Here is a 20550-nt window from a genome sequence, read left to right as displayed (position 1 = left end):
ACCTGTCGCGGGCCCGTGTCCACCTCCACCCCACTCGTGACTCGTCGCGCATCGATCAGGCCGGATTCCACGGTTTCCTTTCATCAGCGCTCGCGTGATCAGTCGCAGACTCGCAGGCTAGCTGCTAGTCACCCATCTGGCCCATCCGGGTTTGAAACCCTGGTGTTCACGAGACAGGTTGGGTTTGCGCCCTCCCCTGCCCCTCTCGCGTCGGTCTCCCTCCCGTCTCCACGCGCGGAAGCAAACGCGACTTTACGGCGAAAGAAACTGACGTTCGAAGGACCGAAGCAAAGAGTGGTGGGGCCAGGTGGTTCCGAGACGACAAGCGAGGCACGCGTGATGCCCTGCGTTGCGTGATGCCCTGCGTTGCGTCACTCCTTGTCGCCGGGTTTAGACGGGGGAACAGTTGTCGCTTCATCGTTTCGCGTTGCCTGTATCCACGTGGTTTTCTTGTCACAGTGCTGGAAAATGGCCTTTTGCGCTAGCTGTTCAACACCCGAACGAAGTCAGGGGTGTTAAGGTGTATACTTTCTCCGTCAAATAAAAAGTACAATCCTAACATTTGGAACCCAGAAGTTAAGGGTGTTAGGTGTATGATGCGGATGCTTAGCGGACACAGCGGCCATAACAACTCGGAGAGAAAATGCCCAGAGCGGCGGAAATATGAGTAGCAGGTAGTAGTGTAGTACAATTTCAATACATCAAAACGTATGCGCATTTTATCTAAGGCTGCATGTACCAAGGCTTTTGCTTCCACAAAGTTTCAGAAAATATAATACGAGTTCGCCCACCAAAATGAACAAACTGCTACTCAGTACTTTCACAAGAAATTCGAACTTCCATTGGAGGAAAAAATAGCTTATTAAAACAAGAACCATGCAGGCAGCTTATTTAGACTTCACAGATAGGTTGCAATGCTACAGCACGCGACAGTGCGATCGCAGGATCGCAGGACACGACCAGTTTTCTCCACGGAAAAGAAACATGATAGCAGGTAATAACCCACACTCAATGACTTCAGAATAGCTACTGCAACATCAAATATAACTGAAGGGCCCACATGTAACGGAGCCACTTTATTTGCAAATCCAGACACATCCGGATCATTACTTGGTCGCGATGAACAGCCCCCACCTCTGCTCACCTGCAGAGCTCCTCTGCAATTTTGCCTTCCACCCGTTCACAATATCGTCATAGTCCTCCTGGATAAAAGTTAATCTCAGAAGTTAAGAGGTGTCTAGAAGCCACAAAAAGGAGTGCGGGCTTCTAATCTGCCTGCCAGTTCATGATTGGACTATTTTTAGGCTTTGATGACTAACCTGGGAGAAGTCCGACAGGAAATCATCCTTGTTCTTTTCAAATTTAGCTAATTCCTTCTCTAAAACACAGAGGAACTGAAATACAACATAGAGTGCTCATTAGTATAGTACAAAGTTGTGTTGATCCAAACATCTTAGTGGAAAAGTTAGTTAGACAGAAACCTGATCAGTTCGATCCTCAGCAATGACATCATGAAAACCAGCATCCTTGAGCATCTGGATGGTTTGATGAAAAAGTTAGCAGGAGTACTAAATTTTGATTGTAGCAACTGTATTAAGTATTATAACCATATAAAAGTGAAAGTAATAAGTACCTGTCCATAAGCTTCCACATCATGAAGGTCATAACCTCTCTGCTTAATGTATGCTGCAAATTCTTCTGATGGTTTCCCAGGGTTCCTGCAGTAATCGCTGATAAGGACTTTCCCACCAGGCTTCAGCCATTTGAAGAAAGTTTTAAACAAGGAGGGTTTATCCTGCAAAACAAAAAACCAAAGTCATGTTGTCAAAATAATTTTAGTGTGCAGCATGGAGTTGATGGAGGAAAGGTGATTAGAAGTACAAAAAAGTTCAGGTTTCATTTCGTATAATCTAGAATTTTAGATGTACAGAATGTGGTCTCCAAACAAATATATGCTTAAAAAAACAAGAGGTGATATGATTTCCAATAAGACTGTAGCTCAATCATATGAGTGCAACAAAAGAAAAACAATTCAAATGGACACTATGTGATATGCTTCATGCATACCTGTATGTGAAGGATAGTGTCTCGGCTGTAGATGACATCAAATGTGTTGTCTGGGTACGTCTTTGTGGTGCAATCAGCAACTTCAAACTCAACTGAGCAACTGCGCCCGATGGCACGCTCAAGTGCAAATGATATCATGTTTATGGAAAGATCAATACCAATAACATGAGCATCATACTTTTCAGCCATATAAAAGTCACCTCCCCCAATTCCACATCCAACATCAAGCACCTTATGTCCAGGTTTAAGATCCAGCTTATCCACAAACTCTTTTGTAGTCTCTGTTGGACAATTTTAAATAATCACATTTAAAAGGTATATTTCAAATAGAACATTACAGGTTAAAATTAGAACGGAATTGCACCACTCACCAATTCCACCAGTGCTCACATAACCTTCTCCAAAAATGCGCTCATAGCGTAATATTCCACTAGTTTTGTACTGCACATTGTCCAAAAATCTTTGAAATCCCCGATCTTCCGTAGACTTGACTTTTTGCCACAGCCAACATATCTACAAACATATAGTCACGTCCATCACTAATCTCACTTCACCATGGTAAACACGTGTAAATATGCATGGCCAGATAAGTACCTGGTTTTGATTTTTCTTGTTTTTAACATAAGCACCGATACACTTGTAAGTAACCAGAGAAAGTTCAAAGGAATTCCCGTCTTGATTAAATGCATGACACTCTTTGAAAACCTATTCATGAAATGAAAATCAATCAGCTATTTCAAAGAAAATGGTATTGAAACTAAGAAAATCAAAGAGTGGGGTAGAAGTCCTTCATATAAGAGCAGACAAGTCCAATACTCAAGTGACAGAAGCAAAGGGGAAGAGCTAGTATGCCTTCTCACCTTAGTATAAAACCTTGGTTCCCGATAGTGTGTCGGATTCACTTTCCTTTTTGAATCTCCAGATTGATGAAAGCAAGATTCCCTAAAGAAGATATAGCCACCGACCTTCAACCATTTTACCATTCTTTGAACTAGCTGCTCAACCTACAGTAAGAGATAAAAGTTAGAATATACAGGAGACATAACCAAAATATATTTCAGTCAGCACATTCAAACGTGCAAATTTAACTCATAAGTACTTCAGGTTTTTTCTGAGGTGGTCCATTTTACAAGAACAACCTCAGCAAGAAGGTCAATGATTATTATACACCTAGAATTTGTTAATTATTCAAAGCATGGTTCATCCATTACCTCTTCATCAGATAGATACATCAATAGCCAATTTGAAAATATCATATCGATGGAGTTAGCTTGAATCACCAGGTCCTGGGATGTCACATCAGCACACATAAAGGATGCATTCTTGAAGTGCCCATTAATGCTTTCATTCTGCAAGAAACATATTGCATGAGTAATTGAATGAACCAAACCATAGCATACATGTATGAAACAGATAAAAGCGATAAATACTTCAAGTAAAACAAAACATCTAAAACCAAGAAAATTGTAAATTCCAATACCTTCTTAATGGCACTTTCAATGAAATCCAGTGCAAGAACATTCCCGGCTGTTTTAGCAAGTTCTCCAGTAAAACGACCTATTCCAGCACCAAGCTCCAGTACTGATTTTCCTTCATACGGAGGAAGTAAAGACAGGACCTACAGAAAAGGAACACAACCATATCAAAATGTTAGTCCTGAAAGCCCAGGAGCACCTTCTCTGGTAAATCTAAGCAATGTCTACTTTGTAGTTTCAAGCTACTAGTGCACCTAGTGGACTTATATCAAACTGCTCTTGAATATAAAACAGAACAGGTTCATCTGTTAAATCAAAGAACCCAATAGATGCCAAACTTTAGTTTCCAATTTCTAACTTTCTCTACAGCTGTTACATTAAAGAAATATCATAGTCACAACATGGGATGGATCAACACATGCTTCCTACAAGGCTATAGCACCAAGGAAATATGTGTTTCTTAAAAAAGGAATAAAAAACAACCTTTCAGAAAAACCAAGATATTTATCATAAAACATAATAAAAAAAATTATTATGTAAAATAGCTTTTATGTCAATTTTATTACAATGGTTAATATTTGACAGCCTAGAACATGGAAAGTAATCATTACAGTTTATTCAGGCGAAGAAAATTTCAACTAGTCCAGAAAATTACAGTTGAGACCTGGCGCCACCTCAAGTGATGGCTCCGCAATTTTCACTCCTTAAAATGCAAAGAGGTATTATCCATCAACGTCACCCTCTCCACTCAGAGTTATAGCACACTAGTGTTCAACACAAATTGCCAACCATTTCATCCCTAAAAAAAGTGCATCTGCCTTTGTTTCCACACACGTCGCTATAGAGAGACTACCATGTGATATTTTGAGGAGCAAAGGCAGACACGTGCTCCCCAGATCCAAGAAGATGGATCACAAAAGGAACTGAACGAAACGCTAACAGTATATTCGCTAAGCACCGGAGTGGACAAAGGGGGGAAATGCCATCGCGGAATGGATCACCTCGGGGCGCTCCTCCTTGTCGAGATCGGCGGCGCGGGAGTCGAGCATCATGGCCTCGACGGTGAGGTCCCTGGAGTGCTCCTCCCAGTAGCTCTTCTGCGCCTGCCTCTCCTCCACCTCCATCTTCCCTGCAACGCCCACACGACCGCAAGCAAATCATCCCCCAGGAACAACAGGAGCCCCGCGCACAATGTGCTCGGCGCTTCTCCCAAACCAAATAACAAGACGAAATGGACACCGGATGGGAAACGCAAAGAGAGGATCTGATCCGCTCGCGCGGGGGTCCAATCTCTTACCGTTAACAGAAACAGCAGTGGCGGCGTCCATCACGGCAAGTCGATCCGTTCGTTCGTTCGTTCGTTCGTCGGTCGGGAATTCAGAACCGAGCTCAAACGAGGGGGGAGGACCGAGAGATTAAGACCCCTCGATGGCGAGGCGGGCGCGGGAGAAGCTCCGGGAGCGGCGGTTGAAGGAGCGGCCGCGCTGCTGCATCCACAACCGGATCGCGGCGAGGCTGTGGGGGAGGAAGGAGGCGCGACAGGAGGCGTGAACCGTGGCTGTGGCTGGCGACTGGGAACGGGAGGGTGACGGGAATTTATAGGCGGGAATCGGGAGGGGGGATCGGGAGCGGATGGGCGATCGACCGTGAGATCTGTGCCGGGTTGGGGCGGGGGCCTCCCGCAGCACGCGCAGCGTGGGTATTGGATCGGCGAGTTTTTTTTTTTTAATCTTTTGTCGTTTCGCTGAGCTGATCTGTGGCAGTGGCACTCATTGGACGTATGCGCCCACCGTGCCTGTCTGACGATTCAACCGGGGAATCACCATTCGTCTCGCAAAGTGACAATCCTTCAGTAACCAACACAGCGTGAGAAGTGGTATCATGGATTCATGGTGAACACGAACTACAACCTCGATTACAGACGGCTTCAGAGTTCAGTTCTTGAGAAAGCGCAGTGGATGGGAAATTCACACAAGCGACTCACCCAGTGGTGTTGATTGCTGGCAATCAAATCGAGGACCGAGAAGCCAGATAGAAAACTGCAACAGTTAGGTCAGAGTACTTCTGATTTCTGAATGATCTCACAAGTGACAAGTCACAACGTAGTAGAATGCACAAACGATCACTAGCTAGAAACCAGTACTGATTTCTGAGTGAACTCCGGCAGCCAGATATTCAAATCTCAAACATGTGTCGTTCCGCCCAACATTGCCGTCTGTCGAGCTTCTCGACGTGACGCGCCTAGCGAATTTGACCTTTGCATCCAGCACCTGCTAGGCTGCTACCCTCCGTGCTGGCGTTTTTGAGGCCAAAAGGCGATAAATGGTAGCAGGAGTAGATTCGCACGGCTGGTGCGATTGAAATTCGGGAAAATAATGTCCAACGTCTTCTTCACTCTATGAAGTAATACGTACTACTACTACTACACGGCAGCAGCGGGTTCGTTCTGCCTATTCGGACGATGGATGCTGCTGCTGCTGCCGCGGTGCCGCTCTCTGCCGAGCAGCAGAAGGCAGCTGCAAAGCAGCGCTCTGTGTGTCTAGACCAAATCCACCTCACCATCCGCGCCTAGAAAACTCACCACCTCCGTTGGATGACCAGCGCTCGATGCCCACGTGCACACGCTCAAGAGTCAAGAGCGACAGGGCGCATCGAACACGAATATAAAACCGAGGACCCTGACCATAAAAAGACATGATCTGTCTGTCCTCTCACGACAAAAAGATCAAGAAGTAGGCGTAGAAATAAGTGGCAGTACAAAGGCATCCCATGGAGCGTGTGCTTTGGATCCACACCTGTCGGTATCCGCCGCCTGCAGTTTTTTTTTTTACAATCGGGTTTTAGCAGGATTTCAGCACAAGTAGCACAGACAAGCAAGCAAAATGTTACGAGGACTCTGCCAGTGGTTTTGATTGCGACAATTTGCTCAGGACATTGAACCGGTCCCAAGCACAAAGGAACCGTAATTAGGCACCAGCATGCTCTCACTGGGTTCAGAAAAACCAATGCGACAGCAAGCAAAGTCTCGAGAAACTTTTTCTTTCTTTCTTTATTTATTCTGGTGAGAGCCACCTTATTTGTAATAAGGCCACACGGGCATCAGGAGTTCAGGACCATCACTTGGTCGCGATGAACAAGCCCCACCTCTGCTCACCAGTAGAGCTCCTCTGCACCTTTGCCTTCCATCCGTTCACAATGTCGTCATAGTCCCCCTGGGAATGAATGAAGAGCTAAAGTTAGAGATGCAGGCTTCTAAACTGCCGGCCAGTTCATTGTTGAACTTCTTAAGGCCTTTGCCAAATCACCTGGCTGAAGTCAGACAGAAAATCATCTTTGCTCTTTTCAAATTTATCCAGCTCCTTCTGTAAAATCCCGAGGAACTGGAATGCAACACAGAGCACTATGAGTATCATCGAAACCGGTTTCTGATCCAAACGTCTTAGTGGAACAGAACATGAGCATGCACACTGCATACATTTAGAGGGACAAACCTGATCAGTTCGGTCTTCAGCAATGACATGACTGAAACCAGCATTCTTGAGCATCTGGATAGTTTGACGAACAAAGTTAGCATTACTTAGAACATAGCAGGAATTCAGAATTTTAGGTCAAAGAAATTGTACAAGCATGAACCGCAAAAACTTCCAGGTAACGAGTACCTGTCCATAAGCATCCACGTCATGAAGGTCATAACCTCTCTGTTTAATGTATGCTGCAAACTCTTCTGATGGTTTCCCAGGACTCCTGCAGTAGTCGCTGATTAGGACCTTTCCCCCAGGCTTTAGCCATTTGAAGAAGCTCTTGAACAAGGAGGGTTTATCCTGAAGAAGCAAAAGCAACAAATGACATGCTAGTCAAACAGTCAAATAAAGATATGCCATACATATGTGATGTTGGACAGTGATTAAAAATTCCAAAATGAAGAACTTCAAGTTTCAATTCATCTCCAACTGGAGATACTATCCATGACTGTTTATGAGAAGGCTGTAGCTCTATCATCTAGGGGGAAAAGACACTCCAAATGGACAGTACATGAATGGTATGAACATACTTGTATATGAAGGATAGTATCACGGCTGTAGATGACATCGAATGTATGGTCAGGGTATGTCTTCGTTGTGCAATCAGCAACTTCAAACTCCACGGAGCACTTGCGCCCAACAGCACGCTCAAGGGCAAATAATATCATGTTAATAGAAAGATCAATGCCAACAACATGAGTACCATACTCTTCTGCCATATAAAAGTCGCCTCCCCCAATCCCACATCCAACATCAAGCACCTTCTGCCCAGGTTTAAGATCCAGTCTATCCACAAATTCTTTTGTAGTCTCTGGTGGATAGTGATAAATAATAACATTTAATGGCACTGCAAATAGAATATCACAAAAATGACAAAAATGGATGTATCCACTCACCAACTCCACCAGTGCTCACATAACCATCTCCAAAGATACGTTCATAGCGTAAAATTCCACTGGCTTTGTACTGCACATTGTCCAAAAAACTTTGAAATCCCCCATCTTCAGATGAATGTACCTTTTTCCATAGCCAACATATCTGAAAGGGCATGTTCATCATGGAGTCATGTTCATCACTAATTTCAAAACAATGGAAACACATGTCTATGTGCATGTGAGAGGACAGAGAAGTACCTGGTTTTGATCTTTCTTGATTTCTACATAAGCTCCAATGCACTTGAAAGTAACCAGAGAAAGATTGAAGGAAGTGCCATCTCGATTAAAGGCTTGGCACTCTTTAAAAACCTATTTGGGAAAAGACATCATCAACTACTTTGAAGAAAGAGGTATTCAAACTAAGAAAACTAAAGAGTGGAGCAGGTAGGAGCACAAAAACTTTCAGTGCTGAGTCTGATCCTGAAGTCACAGAAGCAAAGGGGAAGGAAGTGAGCGAGTTTGCATTCTCACCTTAGTATAAAACCTTGGTTCTCTATAGTGTGTTGGGTTCACTTTCCTTTCTAAATCCCCAGATTGATGGAAGCAAGATTCCCTAAAGAAGATATAGCCACCAACCTTCAGCCATTTAACCATTCTTTCTGCTAGCTTGTCAATCTACAGTAAGAGATAAAGTTAGCAAAAATCGAGACATATAATCAAAATATATTCTGATTCAGAACAAATGACAAGTGTAACCCCATCCATGCTAAAAAAATGCAGTTGAGTTTTTCTTAAACAATCAATCTTGAATCCAAATCTATGGCTCACTCATTACCTCCTCATCTGAAAGATACATCAGCAACCAGTTTGAAAATATCAGATCAACGGAGTTCTCTTCAATGATCAGGTCTGGGGATGTAACATCAGCACACATAAATGATGTGTTCTTGTAGTGGCCATTTGTGCTTTCATTCTACAAGAAAAAATGCAGAAAAGATACAAATCAAACAAGCATATCTACGTATAAATTAAAAGAAGGCATCATATTTCAGGCTGTCAAGCAAAAAAAAATATTTAAATCAGAAGAAATTGTCAATGTCACTACCTTCTTAATGACATTTTCAATGAAATCCAGTGCAAAAACATGCCCAGCTGTTTTAGCCAGTTCACCTGTAAAGCGACCTATTCCAGCGCCCAGTTCCAGTACAGATTTCCCTTCATACGAAGGGAGTAAAGACAGTACCTACGGAAAAGAAGCACCAATATATCAAAATGTTGCAAAAATTAAAGATTCATTTCAAGCTCAGTGACCTAGTATACATTCTGTGGTATATTAGACTGTTATTCAAAATCAGATACAGCAGGGTTGATTGTAAATTAAAGAATAGATCAATTCCAATTTTAGTTCTCAGCTTCACAACGTCATTTACAGATTCCAAATGAAACAAGAAATATCGTAGCTGCGATATGTCAGGGCAGATCAATGCAGGCTTCCTGTAAGGTTCATAACACCAAACAAGTTTGCATTTCAGACACAAAAATTTAACATTCTGCAGAAAAAACGAGGGTGCCTTAGTACCTATCATAAAACAAAGCAAAGCAAAAGAAACTCAGGCTGCGAACTGGATTTATAGAAAATTACCCTTTTCCCATATCCCTAAATGTTGACAATCCAAGCTCCATAATGTGGGAAATAAGAATTTACAATTGAAACCGAAAAATTATGGGGCCATCTTATATGAGGGTAGTCAAATAAAATTTTTATTTTGGTAATTTGCCCTCAACCTGCGTTTATTTCACACAACAAATCAAAATACAGTGCTCCCAATTTCTTTGGACATTGTAGGGAAATGACCAACTCCCAGAAAGGTTTTAATATTGTTCGGCTACCATTAGCTTTTATTTTTCCAAAAGGTAATTATTTCTGAGCTTCAGCTGAACAGTAAAAAGGTAAAGGGTCAACAAACAGATTACTTATTTAAATGAAACAAATCTTCCAGCCACACTTGACCAGAGTAAAAGGGCGTATTTCCTCTAGACTGGGTATACCTAGGCAGCAAAACATTACACCAAGAGGGCACCAGTGGCATTGAAATCAGACAAGTTTGCCAAATTCTACTGTTTAACTTAGAAATTGTATACGAGGATACGTGCATAGATGATGTTAAGACCAGATCACATTTCACTGACACGGATCACATTTCACTCGCAAAATCCGAAGAATATCTATCTGTCAGCGTCAACATTTCACAATCATAATTCACAACACGCTTGCGTTGACCATCGCAGCTGAGAGACCCATTTGTTTCACCAGGCGTCCCTCTTAGAGACTGCCACCGAGATACTCCATTTGGGAGGCAAAGGCAAAGGCAAAGGCATGACACATAATCCCCAGATTCAAGCAGATGAGTCACGAACTCACAAACAATCACTAAAGCAACAGAGTGAAAATTGACAAAAACGTTGTCGCGGCATCACCTCGGGGCGGTCCTCCTTGTCGAGCTCGGCGGCGCGGGAGTCGAGCATCATGGCCTCGACGGTGAGGTCCCTGGAGTGCTCCTCCCAGTAGCTCCTCTGCGCCTTCCTCTCCTCCACCTCCGGGGTCCCTGCAACACCCACACAGTCCGAAACCATCACTCCCCACAGTCAACGCCAGCCTCCACACGAGACCCGCAAGCCATGTGCTGGACACTAATCCCGAGCCAAAATCAAGCGCGAAATGAGCGCGCGGCAGGCCGATCGGTTACCATTCGCAGCAGCAACGGCGGCGGCGTCCATCACGGCGAGCCCGTGGCGATCGTTCGTCGTTCAGCTTAGTGTAGCTCGAGAGCGAGACGAAGGGGATCAGTTCGGTCGGGAGGGTACTGCGAGGCTAATACCCCTCGACGGCGAGGCGGGCTCGGGAGAAGCTCCGGGCGCGGCGGTTGCAGGAGCGGCCGCGCTGCTGCATTCAAAATCGCCGAACCACGGCGAGGTTGGGGAGGAAGAGAGGCGGCGTGAACCCGGGTGAGTGGGCATGGGGTGGGTGAGGCTCGAAGGCATTTTATAAGAGGGACGCTGGGAGGGAAGAAGGCTCAGTGCCTCAGTGTGGACTGTGGAGTGGAGGGCTGGAGGCGGAGCCGGCCGAGCGGTCGACCGTCCGTTGGATATTTGGATGGGACCTCCCTTCCGGCTGAGTGGATGCTGCACTGCGTCCGCGTCGTTTTCTACTCCCACCATTCCACGACTGCAATTATTGCCGATACCGCCGGATTCGTTGGGGGGAATTTTAAATTTCGCTCACCCTACTCGCGTGGCGTTTATCACACGTGTCCTCTTTTGTTGGTATCATGCCACCGTTCAAAGGGTATCTTATCTATTTGCCACGAAATATGTGCCCTCGGTTATTTATACTTTGAAGAAAAAACAGCGGTGGTCCTGAAGCATGTCCACCGTCGACAAGCAAATTGTCTCCATGACTGCATGTATGCATGTAGAGCTGTAGAAGAACAGTCGGAAGCCTCTTCTGATGACCGAAGTTATAAGGGATTCGTCTTACTAAAATTACAAAAGAAAAGCAGACAACAAACACAAACGCTACCTATTTTATATATACTGTAAACATTGAACGGGTGAGAAAGAATGAGTTAATTTGGTCCTGGGCTGCTACTTTATTGACACGTAGCTTTACATCAGGAAAAACAAATTTCTTTACAGGGAGGAGGGTCCAATGGCCACCCCTAGATGGTGAAAACCAATGCACAGCAAAACGAGGAGCTATACAGGAATGGCGAAGCGGACAAAGCCTGTAGGGATGGCGACACAAAGCAGACGTGGTGATTGGCCTGATTGGTGGAAATCTGCACTTCCCGGCACGCAGATTGCTCATCTTGTACGGATCTCTACAAATTCCACATCTCGTAAGTGGTGTATGCCTAGAGAAGCTGCGCCGCTCCGAAGGGGTTGGCCTGTGGGTGCATTCCATTCGCCGCCGGGAACGCGCCGAACCCCGCGTCAAGGAAGGGGTTTGCTGCAGGAGCCATGCCCGCGTGCTGCGGCTGTAGTGGCGGTCCGAAAGGATTTGCTTCAATCATCAAGGGCTGGGGCTGCTGAGCCATGGCAGCCATTTGAACTGACGGTGGGGAAGCTACTTGGTTCGACATTGCAAACGGATCGCTTGCCATGAAAGGGTTGGGAGGAGCTGAGCCATACAGCTGCTGCTGTTGCATCTGCCTGTAAGTTCCGTCATCATATAGGCTGTCCAATGTGAGCTTGTCAAATCCACCACCCTGCAAATGGAAATAAAATCCCAGATTGTACCACATCACATCAGTAACATATTCTGAAAGGAAACCAACTGCAATAACAAAGCCATTTCTTCTAGAACACAAAACGACCAGATTCTAGTTTCATAAAAGCTAAACCATACTCAACGCAAGAAAATTAATTGTTTTGCCATAGTTCATCCATCTGTACTCATGTACGGTCGTACTTCCACAGCAGTCGGTACATACTTTTTTACCAACAGGTAGACCTTCATCTACAAAATCTAGTTCTGGACTTAGCAGAAATGCTCTCCTCAAACCCCCAATAAATCTAGTGCAAGTATCAACTAAGCCATACAATAGTTTAAACCTTTCCAGACCATAGTAATGATGACATGAGGTAGAAAACTAGCAACAACAAATGTCAATGATACGATGGGTGGCAACAAGCAAATCATGAAATGAAGGAGTTGTGGATATCAAGTTTTCCCTAGTATATGCTTTAACCGCCAATCATCAACAGAACATTTATGAGAAGCAAAATCCAACTGTTGTGGATGTGAAAAATTGCCCTGGAACTTGTTGGGAGCATTTTAGTTCCTATATGTTCAAGAGATATATTCTTGGGTGCAAATTAAACATACCGCGAAATTCCAGAAAGGGGTGGGGAGATGATAAATCAAGATACCATATATATTTACCATTCACCCACGTGAGAAGGTTTTAATTTTTATGCAAATGTATTTTTCTTTTGTGCAAATGCACTTTGATAATATAGTAATCAGCTAGTCGTTGCTCCTAGATTTTAGCAGCAGGAAACCACCTTACTGGTTTTCACTTTTCAGACAGCAACTGAGTTGACCATAAAAGTAGAAGTATAGGAGCTTGACAAACTTGCAAGAAAGCAGTAGGTAGCAGCATAGCAGTTCCCAAATCTTGACTTGGGAAATTGCGGCAACCACCAAAAGGTAGATATCCTTAATGAAAGATTCAAAAAACCTACCAAACTACTCTCCATAGCCAGTGGATTCGTATTGGTGCTTTGAGTGGCAACAAGAGCAAGCTCCCATCCTGTTGGATCAAATCCTTTATCTTGCTGTGTAGCTGTGCTTGTTGTTGAATTATCAACACCTGCAGAATTGCAGACACTTCTTAGAATTACATGATAGACAATACAAATTAATAGCACACAAAACTATGAATTAAGTTTGACTAATTACCTGTTGGCATAATAGCCAAGGCCAAAGCGTTGCTCTCCTCTATTACCGACACATTAAGGTTTGGATCACTTAACCCCTATGGAAAATATGACATTTTGATTAAAAAGAGATTGATGTCATATTCACTTTCTGAATTTTTTTCCACTTACCAGTAAATCACCAGTATCTGCGATCTCAGGCTTGGGAGGAGGTGAGGATATTTCAGAAGTAGATGGTACTTGAGCAGGTTCTTCAACAATTTGTGGTTTTTCCTCTACAATAGGAACAGGCTCAGGAGCTGCTTCTGCTTCTTCCGGTTTGTATGTCAGAAGAAGTCGCTCAGGAAGTTCCTGATAAAATAAGAAGGATAGCCTGTGTCTAAGAATCCATCCTACAACCAGTAGATTGCCTAAGTGGTATGGTACAAACTTTGGCGATAGTTATTTATCTACCCAAAAAAAAATGTAATATTCACACTGATGACACAATCATCACAAAAATATTAAAGTAAAAAAAACTGGCCACAAATATTGAAGATAGCTGTTTCCTTCAGTTCAGTTTACACCAAGTAGTTTGCTGATTTTAGATATAAAGGATTAAAGTTATGAGATGCTCCTTTAGCATGCAATGCACACAGAAAGTACTAAACAAGCACCATCATCAAGGCTTCTACTTGTTAGTATGAAACGTAAAGGTGATATGCAAAAATCTAAATGGTTTATTAGAACCCAGGAACTAACCAGTGGCTCTGTAACTGGTAGCATTCGTGGAGCCTCCTTCACATACTCCTCCATGGTTGATAGGAATGTTTGTGGTGGCTGAAAATGAAATAAATCAAATCAGACTCCAACGATATATCTGGTGGTACATGATAAAGGTTTACATGGAGAACTCTGAGGCAAACGACCTCACCTCCCTCAAAGTGGGAAACTGGAAATTTCTTGCGAGCTCTAAGCCCCGGCAACTTTCATAGAAGTCAGATAGGCTTCCAGCCTGAATCATCAAAGATGTTGCTTGGTAAAAGTAGCAACTAAGCACAGATAATTGTTATATGCTGATTTTCTTAAGTTAAGATATGTTGCACATTACTATCATGTAGAGTTACCTGCTGACCAGCCCTCCTGTAAATGTCAAGAGCTTTGAGTGCTTCATGCTTTGGCATCTCGAAAAACTACACAGTTGTTTGACAGCCAACAGGAAGCAGGGAGCATCAGTAAACATAGCTCGATGCAACATAGAAAAAATCGCTACTGCTTTGAAAATTTTGAAAATTAGTATACCTTGTCAACAAGGTTGATAATTCCATCATTTATCGCACAGTAAATTTTGAAGCTTTCTTTAAGAACCTGTACAGAGCCAGGAGATTCACTTAAATTGCATATAAGATTCCTCAATTCTAAGAATAAACTAGTCATAGAAGGAATCAAACTGCTCAACAATGGTAACAGAAAAAATAACACTCCACTGAACGGGCAATAAAGTTCAAGGAAAAACCAAACATATTCACAAATGATCAGTTGGATTGTTAAACGAAATATGAAGATCACCTTGAAAACTCTGAAGCAAAAAAATGACTAGAGATAAAGCTTACCAGAGCTAGAGCATATTGCACCAGATAATTGTTATTTGCGGCTCCTTCTGGCTGAGTAAAAAGAAAGAAAGAAAATCAGTGCCATGCTGCCTCTGTTAACAAAGTTAAATACAAACCAGAAAATATGAAAATGTTTATTAAATCCATTTCTTTAATCACTAATTTTAATTAGTAGTTGCAAGGAATAAGATAGAATCACCCGGCATCCAATAAGTCGATATAACAATTGCTGCAGCGCAGGCAATTGCTCCAGCAAGTCCTGAGAATTTAATTCTCTAGTTCTACTGTGACCCTGAAAATAAAGTAGTTTAATTATATGTTAAAGTAGCACCAGTAAATCAGTAATATAGTGACAAATAATTGATAACATGGTACCACTCTGGTAGAAGGTGGTAATAAAGTAAAAATATCAAATGACCATGTTGAGTCCAGACCTTTTCAGGTCCTTGACCTTGTTTTGACGAACGCTCAGCTTCAATGTCATACTTCAAGACCCTGAAGCATTCTAGTTTTTCCTCCAAAAATAAACCATATGTGCGAACCCATGAAGAATAATCCCAAGCTGCGTAGATAGGAAATTTAGATTAATGAAGCAGATTAATGAGCCAAATAAATCAAGAGGTGAAATTTATTTGAAGAAATACAAACCAATAGGGCTGGAGTCATCCTTGAAGTTTGACAGCTGCAAAATCCGCACTCTTTGTGTAAACGCAAGAAACTCTTCTCTGAATGTAGGATCACCTTCGCGGAGAAGCCTATGGATCACCACAAGTGTCTTCAGGGCAACCTACATAACATAAAGGAATGCATCCTACATTAACTGGCTGATAAGATGAAGACCTACAAAAGGAAGCAGGACACCCTGAGTAACAATTCAAAAACATGAAACAATTTGAAGATCGGTGCTGCTAGAATAGCTGCAAGGAAACCAAAAATATCAGGAACACATTCAGAGTCATGCCATCTCAACTGAACTCCACTAAACAAGTCGGTCAAGACCCAGAAGGAGCCATTCAAAAGTAACTATTTAATATGAGAATGCAAAATTCCAGTATGCCAAACTGGCTTCAGGAGTCAGGACAACCAACAAAACACAGGAACCACATAAGCTAAATAAAAAGGTCTCAGTTCTCATAAAATATACCACCTTAAAAAAATGTGAAAACATAGAATTTCATGGTTCTTTTGTAAGCTGAGCTCATTATGCTATGCAAAGAAATACCAGCTTGGCAGTAAAATCATATTTGCAACTTTGTAGGACAAATTTCGAATGTCATATAAAATCATGTTTGCAGTTGTAGAGAACAAAATGTTGTTGTTTCCAAATCCAAGATAACTCGTTCATACGCTCGAAAGCCAGTGCAAATTGAGATAATCAAGGGTAAATGCATACTGCAATGCCAAACTCACAATGCAATATACTATTATGTAACCAGTCATACGCCATCAGGCTCTCCATTGTGCAGTGACCTAGGTTTAGGTGCCCAAATCAATACCACCGCATTATCAGTATACCACACGAAACAATCGAGCTTTGGGCTGCAGTCAGTTCTTCAGTGTGATCACATCTCTACTGAACGAAATGACATGAGATTATATTCAGTTAATTACCAGTACCAATACAACATCGGCAGCAACGCAGCAGCTAAAGCAACTACCAAAGCATCCAATACGCAGAACGGATCAAACAATCTCAACCAGAGAGCAACAGCGCTTACGATCCAATTCCGCGTCTTGGCGAGTCGCCGGGCAAGCGCGTGGATGCAGTAGGCGACGTCCGCCCGGGGCCTCGCGAGGGAGGTCGCCGCCACAATCTCTGCAACACCACCACCACCGACAAACCCATCAGACACCAAACGCAAACCGGGGAGATAGTTGGGGACGATCCGGGTAGCTCCACAACTCGCCACCCCGCTAAATTAAGCGAAAATCGGGAAGCGAGAATATCGGAGGAATCCACGCACTGCGCAGGTGGCGCTCCTTGGGCGGGGTCTCCACGTGGTTGGTGGCCCTCACGATCGCCACATCCAGATCCTGCAAAATGGATCACGAGCCAAAGGAAGCGATAAATCCCCAATGCAGCGCAGGCATAGATCCGAGCGCATCGAGAGGGGGAGGAGGATTCGACGTCGGACCTTGAAGTCGGAGCTGAGGTTGGCGAGGCTGACGGTGGTGCTGTCCTTGAGCGCGCCGTACGCCTTGCGCCAGCTCTGCAGCGCCGACATTGCTGCTGCCCCCGCCGCCGCGCCCGCGCTTGCCCGGTGGTGTGGTGTCGGCCCTCGCCCCGCGCTCGTTTTGCTCCCTCTCCGGTTTGGCTTTGAGGTTTGGTTGAGTGAAATTTCGGCCGCGGGCTCGCGGTACACGGACCTGCCAACCTTCCCCCAACAAATAGGCTGGCAGAGTGCGGAGAGCGCGTTCCTCACCTTCCACACCAGTGGAAGGCGTGTGATTGAACGTGAGGTTTCTTTTGATTCTTATTAATTTTCTTTTCTGCTCCCCTCCGACTATATAAATACAACACCGGCCTTTCTTTGTTGGATTAGGATTATGTAACTCCGGTCCAAGGCTGCATGCAGCCTGCAGAATAGTCCAGTGTCGGTGCCTACTCCGGAGTCCAGCTGAGTGCTAGCCTAGGATAGGATCTCACCGGATGTACTATGCACATGCAGAATTCATTCACTTCAAAAGGGGCCTGGAGACGTCAATGGCGTAGCTGAACTAGTTTCGCGTTGTCGTTGGGGGAGGCAAATTGATTAGTATTGTCCCCAGAATTAAGAAGAATTATCAAGTGTTCCTTAAATAAGCCTGATCTGAGATACCAGTTGTTTCCAATCATAAGAGCCAGGATGCCAATGATGAAGCAAAAGGCAGAGCCAAAATTATAAGCTGATGACGATCGGGCTTCACCAGGCGAAAGGGCAGTACTGTTTCTCATGACAGTTCAAGAATCCGTGTGTTTTCAAACATGCATAAATTCACACTGTGACCTTGGTTGAACGTCAGAAAGGTTGGATCCGTCTAACTCTGAATCTCACCGCCCTAACAACAACGTTTGACAGGTCCCAGCCCTGGCTCATTTTTTAAAACTTCCTTTTTGCATGCCACCCCGGCTGTAACATCGATAGCTCTGTTTGCCATACTGCCATGTTAGTACACAATTAAGAAGCGCTATGATATGGGTTGGTTGTAAAGACGCTTGAAAGCTCGATCTGATGTCCTGAATGGCCCTACGTCTTGTTGGGTTCCTTCGGTGAGAAGAGAAGGTGTGGCAGGAGACGAGAGGCGCCGGTTGACAAGCACGTCTCGCCTGAGGCAGACGTCGGTCTCTGAAAGGCTGAAACTTTGGCTTTGCAAATTCTCTTTTTTGCCAATCGTTCTGTCCTCCATATAGCATATATGTAGTGTGGAGTACCAGATTTTTCGATCAGGAACAAAAAATGATATAAAAAAGGGAAACGAAAGGTGGCTTCTCTCTTTCGGTAGCTCAGGGTAGCTGGCGCGTCCCGGGGCCGCCAGCTCGGCGCCACCGTACTTGGATGTGAGAAGCAAACAGACGGTGGCGCCGGGTGTGGTTGGCAGAAGGCGTGAATCGCGCACCGAATGTTTCTGTTGCTCACGGCCGATCCATGCACAGGCCGCACACACCTCATTCTCTTTGAACCGATCGTCCGATCGAAAGGAAGAAACTCGGAGAAGGCGGCCAGCGGCGGTGCCGCTCACGTACACCGCGACGAGCCGACGATGCCCGGGGGGGCCGGTGCAAAGACGTGAACCGATGGGGACTGAGACGGCATTGCAAAAAAAACGCATGACAGTTGCCACTTGTTATAGTTGGGGCGGGGAGAATATGCGGTGCCGGCAGCCCGGCATGCGGTTCACGCAGGTAAATCGGCTCGACTAGGCCTGTGCATGGGTCCAGCGACCCACCCAATCCATCCGTGTAACCCAACCCAATCTGGAAAAAAAAACTACATCCATGGGTTGGGTTGAATTTCAGGCCCACCTATTGGTATGCCCTATTAGGTAGGTACATGGCCCAACCCAGCTGACCCATCTAATCCATGTACGGTATCTGAAGGAGTCGTCACCGCTAGGCCACTTGCAAAATCGGCGATGGTCGCGGCGTCAGCGCAGTTGCCACCGCCGAGCTCCGCTCGTCATCCCCTGCCGGCGGCGACCCAATCCCCTTTGCGTGACTATAAAGGTTAGGTCATTTGATCCCATCCTCCTCTCGTCCCAATTACTTGCGCTTCCCTTTTTCTTTGACGTATTAATGGATCGGATGTTGCTTGCTTGCTTCTGGTGAGAGGTTAGGATTAGAGATTTTAGTGCTATAGATAAAAAGAATCACTAAGGTTGAGGCTCCAACAGTCCCACTGCTCGCACTCCCAAATCATTTTCCCCTTTTTATTTTGACGCCTATGAGATCTGCTATGTGAGGGTGGTGACTGATGAGGTTATTTGAGAGAAGTGCATTTGTTATATTTGTTAGTCTATCGTTTGCAAGCAACAAGGAGAGAGATTTAAGATTGTTTAGTGCCTTTATTAACTGGCCACGGAACTGATTGGAATAGTACCGATTGTTCTAGTTATTGGCTAATTTGTTTATTAAGTTCAATTTGTGATCAGCCCCATGATGGTAACACTTGGGAGTCGATTCTCAGAGCCCGACTAATATTGTTTAGTGTTTGGTGAGGTTCACAGTTCAATGATGTGATATTTTTAGTCACTAGATGTCTGAAAAATATCTAGGTCGTATGCTTGCACATGGGAATTATTGCTCTGAGCTATGTTTTGCAGTTGCATGCCTCTTTTTGATCTTTAGCTCTACTTGAAACTAATTTTTTACAATTTCCTCTCACACGATGTGATAATATAGTTATATTTGAGAAGGCATTTGCAAAATTAAACAAGGAGAACAAGCAATTCAAATATACTTTGAGGGTCATGTTCCTCCATCTGCGTCTGTTGGCATAATGCTAGCCGTGTTATTCATTTTTTTAAGATATTCCACAAAGCTACAGTGCGTCTGTCTGGTTCTCTTCACGTGACATTAAGTGGTTTCTTTCATGAGTTTGTTTTGATGCAATCAAAACCGAAAGAACTTGCTGGACATAGTGATCCCATTATAGCCATAATGTCTGAACTAATGAAGATGAAGTTCAGTAAATATTGGGAGGAGGATCTGAACAACTTACTATTTATTGCTCTGATCTTGGATCCTTGTTATAAGGTGAAGTTTCTTAGCTTTTTCTTCTTTAGGATATATGATCTAGAGAAGAAAAAAGAACTTATTGGTAAAATAGAAAGTGATCTTCGCCGCTTATTTGATTGCTATGTTGAGTCCACTGCACATGCCAGCTTCAATAGTAAGTACAATCAGCCTCTACTACTTATTAATGTCGATGATCATGAGGAGAATCCTGCTATGTTGCTAGCATCTCAATTGAGTATGCACCTAGAAGAAATTGAGAGAAAATAAAGTAATTCTGAATTATCCAGATATCTTACAGAGAATTGTGGAAAGATCATGAATGATTTTGATTTACTATTTGTGGTGGAGATGTAACTTAAGCAA

The 20550-nt window shown here is 43.9% G+C and overlaps 3 protein-coding genes across 3 annotated transcripts; all 3 read right to left on the bottom strand.

Annotated features, from left to right (window-relative positions):
* Window positions 1–818: 818 nt before the first annotated feature.
* LOC117854985 (phosphoethanolamine N-methyltransferase) lies at window positions 819–5122 on the bottom strand. Its single transcript, XM_034737255.2, has 12 exons — window positions 4840–5122; window positions 4544–4671; window positions 3548–3685; window positions 3279–3416; window positions 2928–3071; window positions 2662–2772; window positions 2439–2580; window positions 2068–2348; window positions 1634–1795; window positions 1482–1535; window positions 1320–1394; window positions 819–1202 (listed from the first exon to the last, which is right to left on the bottom strand). Exons 1-12 carry the CDS (start codon window positions 4868–4870, stop codon window positions 1107–1109), a joined length of 1500 nt encoding a protein of 499 aa, XP_034593146.1. The 5' UTR covers window positions 4871–5122; the 3' UTR covers window positions 819–1106.
* A 1303-nt stretch (window positions 5123–6425) lies between these two features.
* LOC117854984 (phosphoethanolamine N-methyltransferase 1) lies at window positions 6426–10961 on the bottom strand. Its single transcript, XM_034737254.2, has 12 exons — window positions 10686–10961; window positions 10417–10544; window positions 9044–9181; window positions 8774–8911; window positions 8470–8613; window positions 8197–8307; window positions 7960–8101; window positions 7594–7874; window positions 7202–7363; window positions 7034–7087; window positions 6848–6922; window positions 6426–6754 (listed from the first exon to the last, which is right to left on the bottom strand). The coding sequence occupies exons 1-12, from the start codon at window positions 10714–10716 to the stop codon at window positions 6659–6661; spliced, it is 1500 nt and encodes a 499-aa protein (XP_034593145.1). The 5' UTR covers window positions 10717–10961; the 3' UTR covers window positions 6426–6658.
* A 543-nt stretch (window positions 10962–11504) lies between these two features.
* LOC117854983 (putative clathrin assembly protein At2g01600) lies at window positions 11505–17428 on the bottom strand. The gene is made up of 15 exons (XM_034737252.2): window positions 17108–17428; window positions 16937–17006; window positions 16691–16788; window positions 15621–15759; window positions 15407–15534; window positions 15172–15264; window positions 14973–15023; window positions 14662–14727; window positions 14487–14552; window positions 14294–14374; window positions 14122–14199; window positions 13552–13731; window positions 13403–13478; window positions 13186–13313; window positions 11505–12206 (listed from the first exon to the last, which is right to left on the bottom strand). The coding sequence occupies exons 1-15, from the start codon at window positions 17195–17197 to the stop codon at window positions 11853–11855; spliced, it is 1698 nt and encodes a 565-aa protein (XP_034593143.1). The 5' UTR covers window positions 17198–17428; the 3' UTR covers window positions 11505–11852.
* Window positions 17429–20550: the final 3122 nt, after the last annotated feature.

Source organism: Setaria viridis, chromosome 5 (assembly GCF_005286985.2).
Source record: "Setaria viridis chromosome 5, Setaria_viridis_v4.0, whole genome shotgun sequence".
NCBI lineage: Eukaryota > Viridiplantae > Streptophyta > Magnoliopsida > Poales > Poaceae > Setaria > Setaria viridis.
Note: the sequence above shows the minus strand (reverse complement) of the source record. Positions and strands in the feature narration are given on the sequence as shown.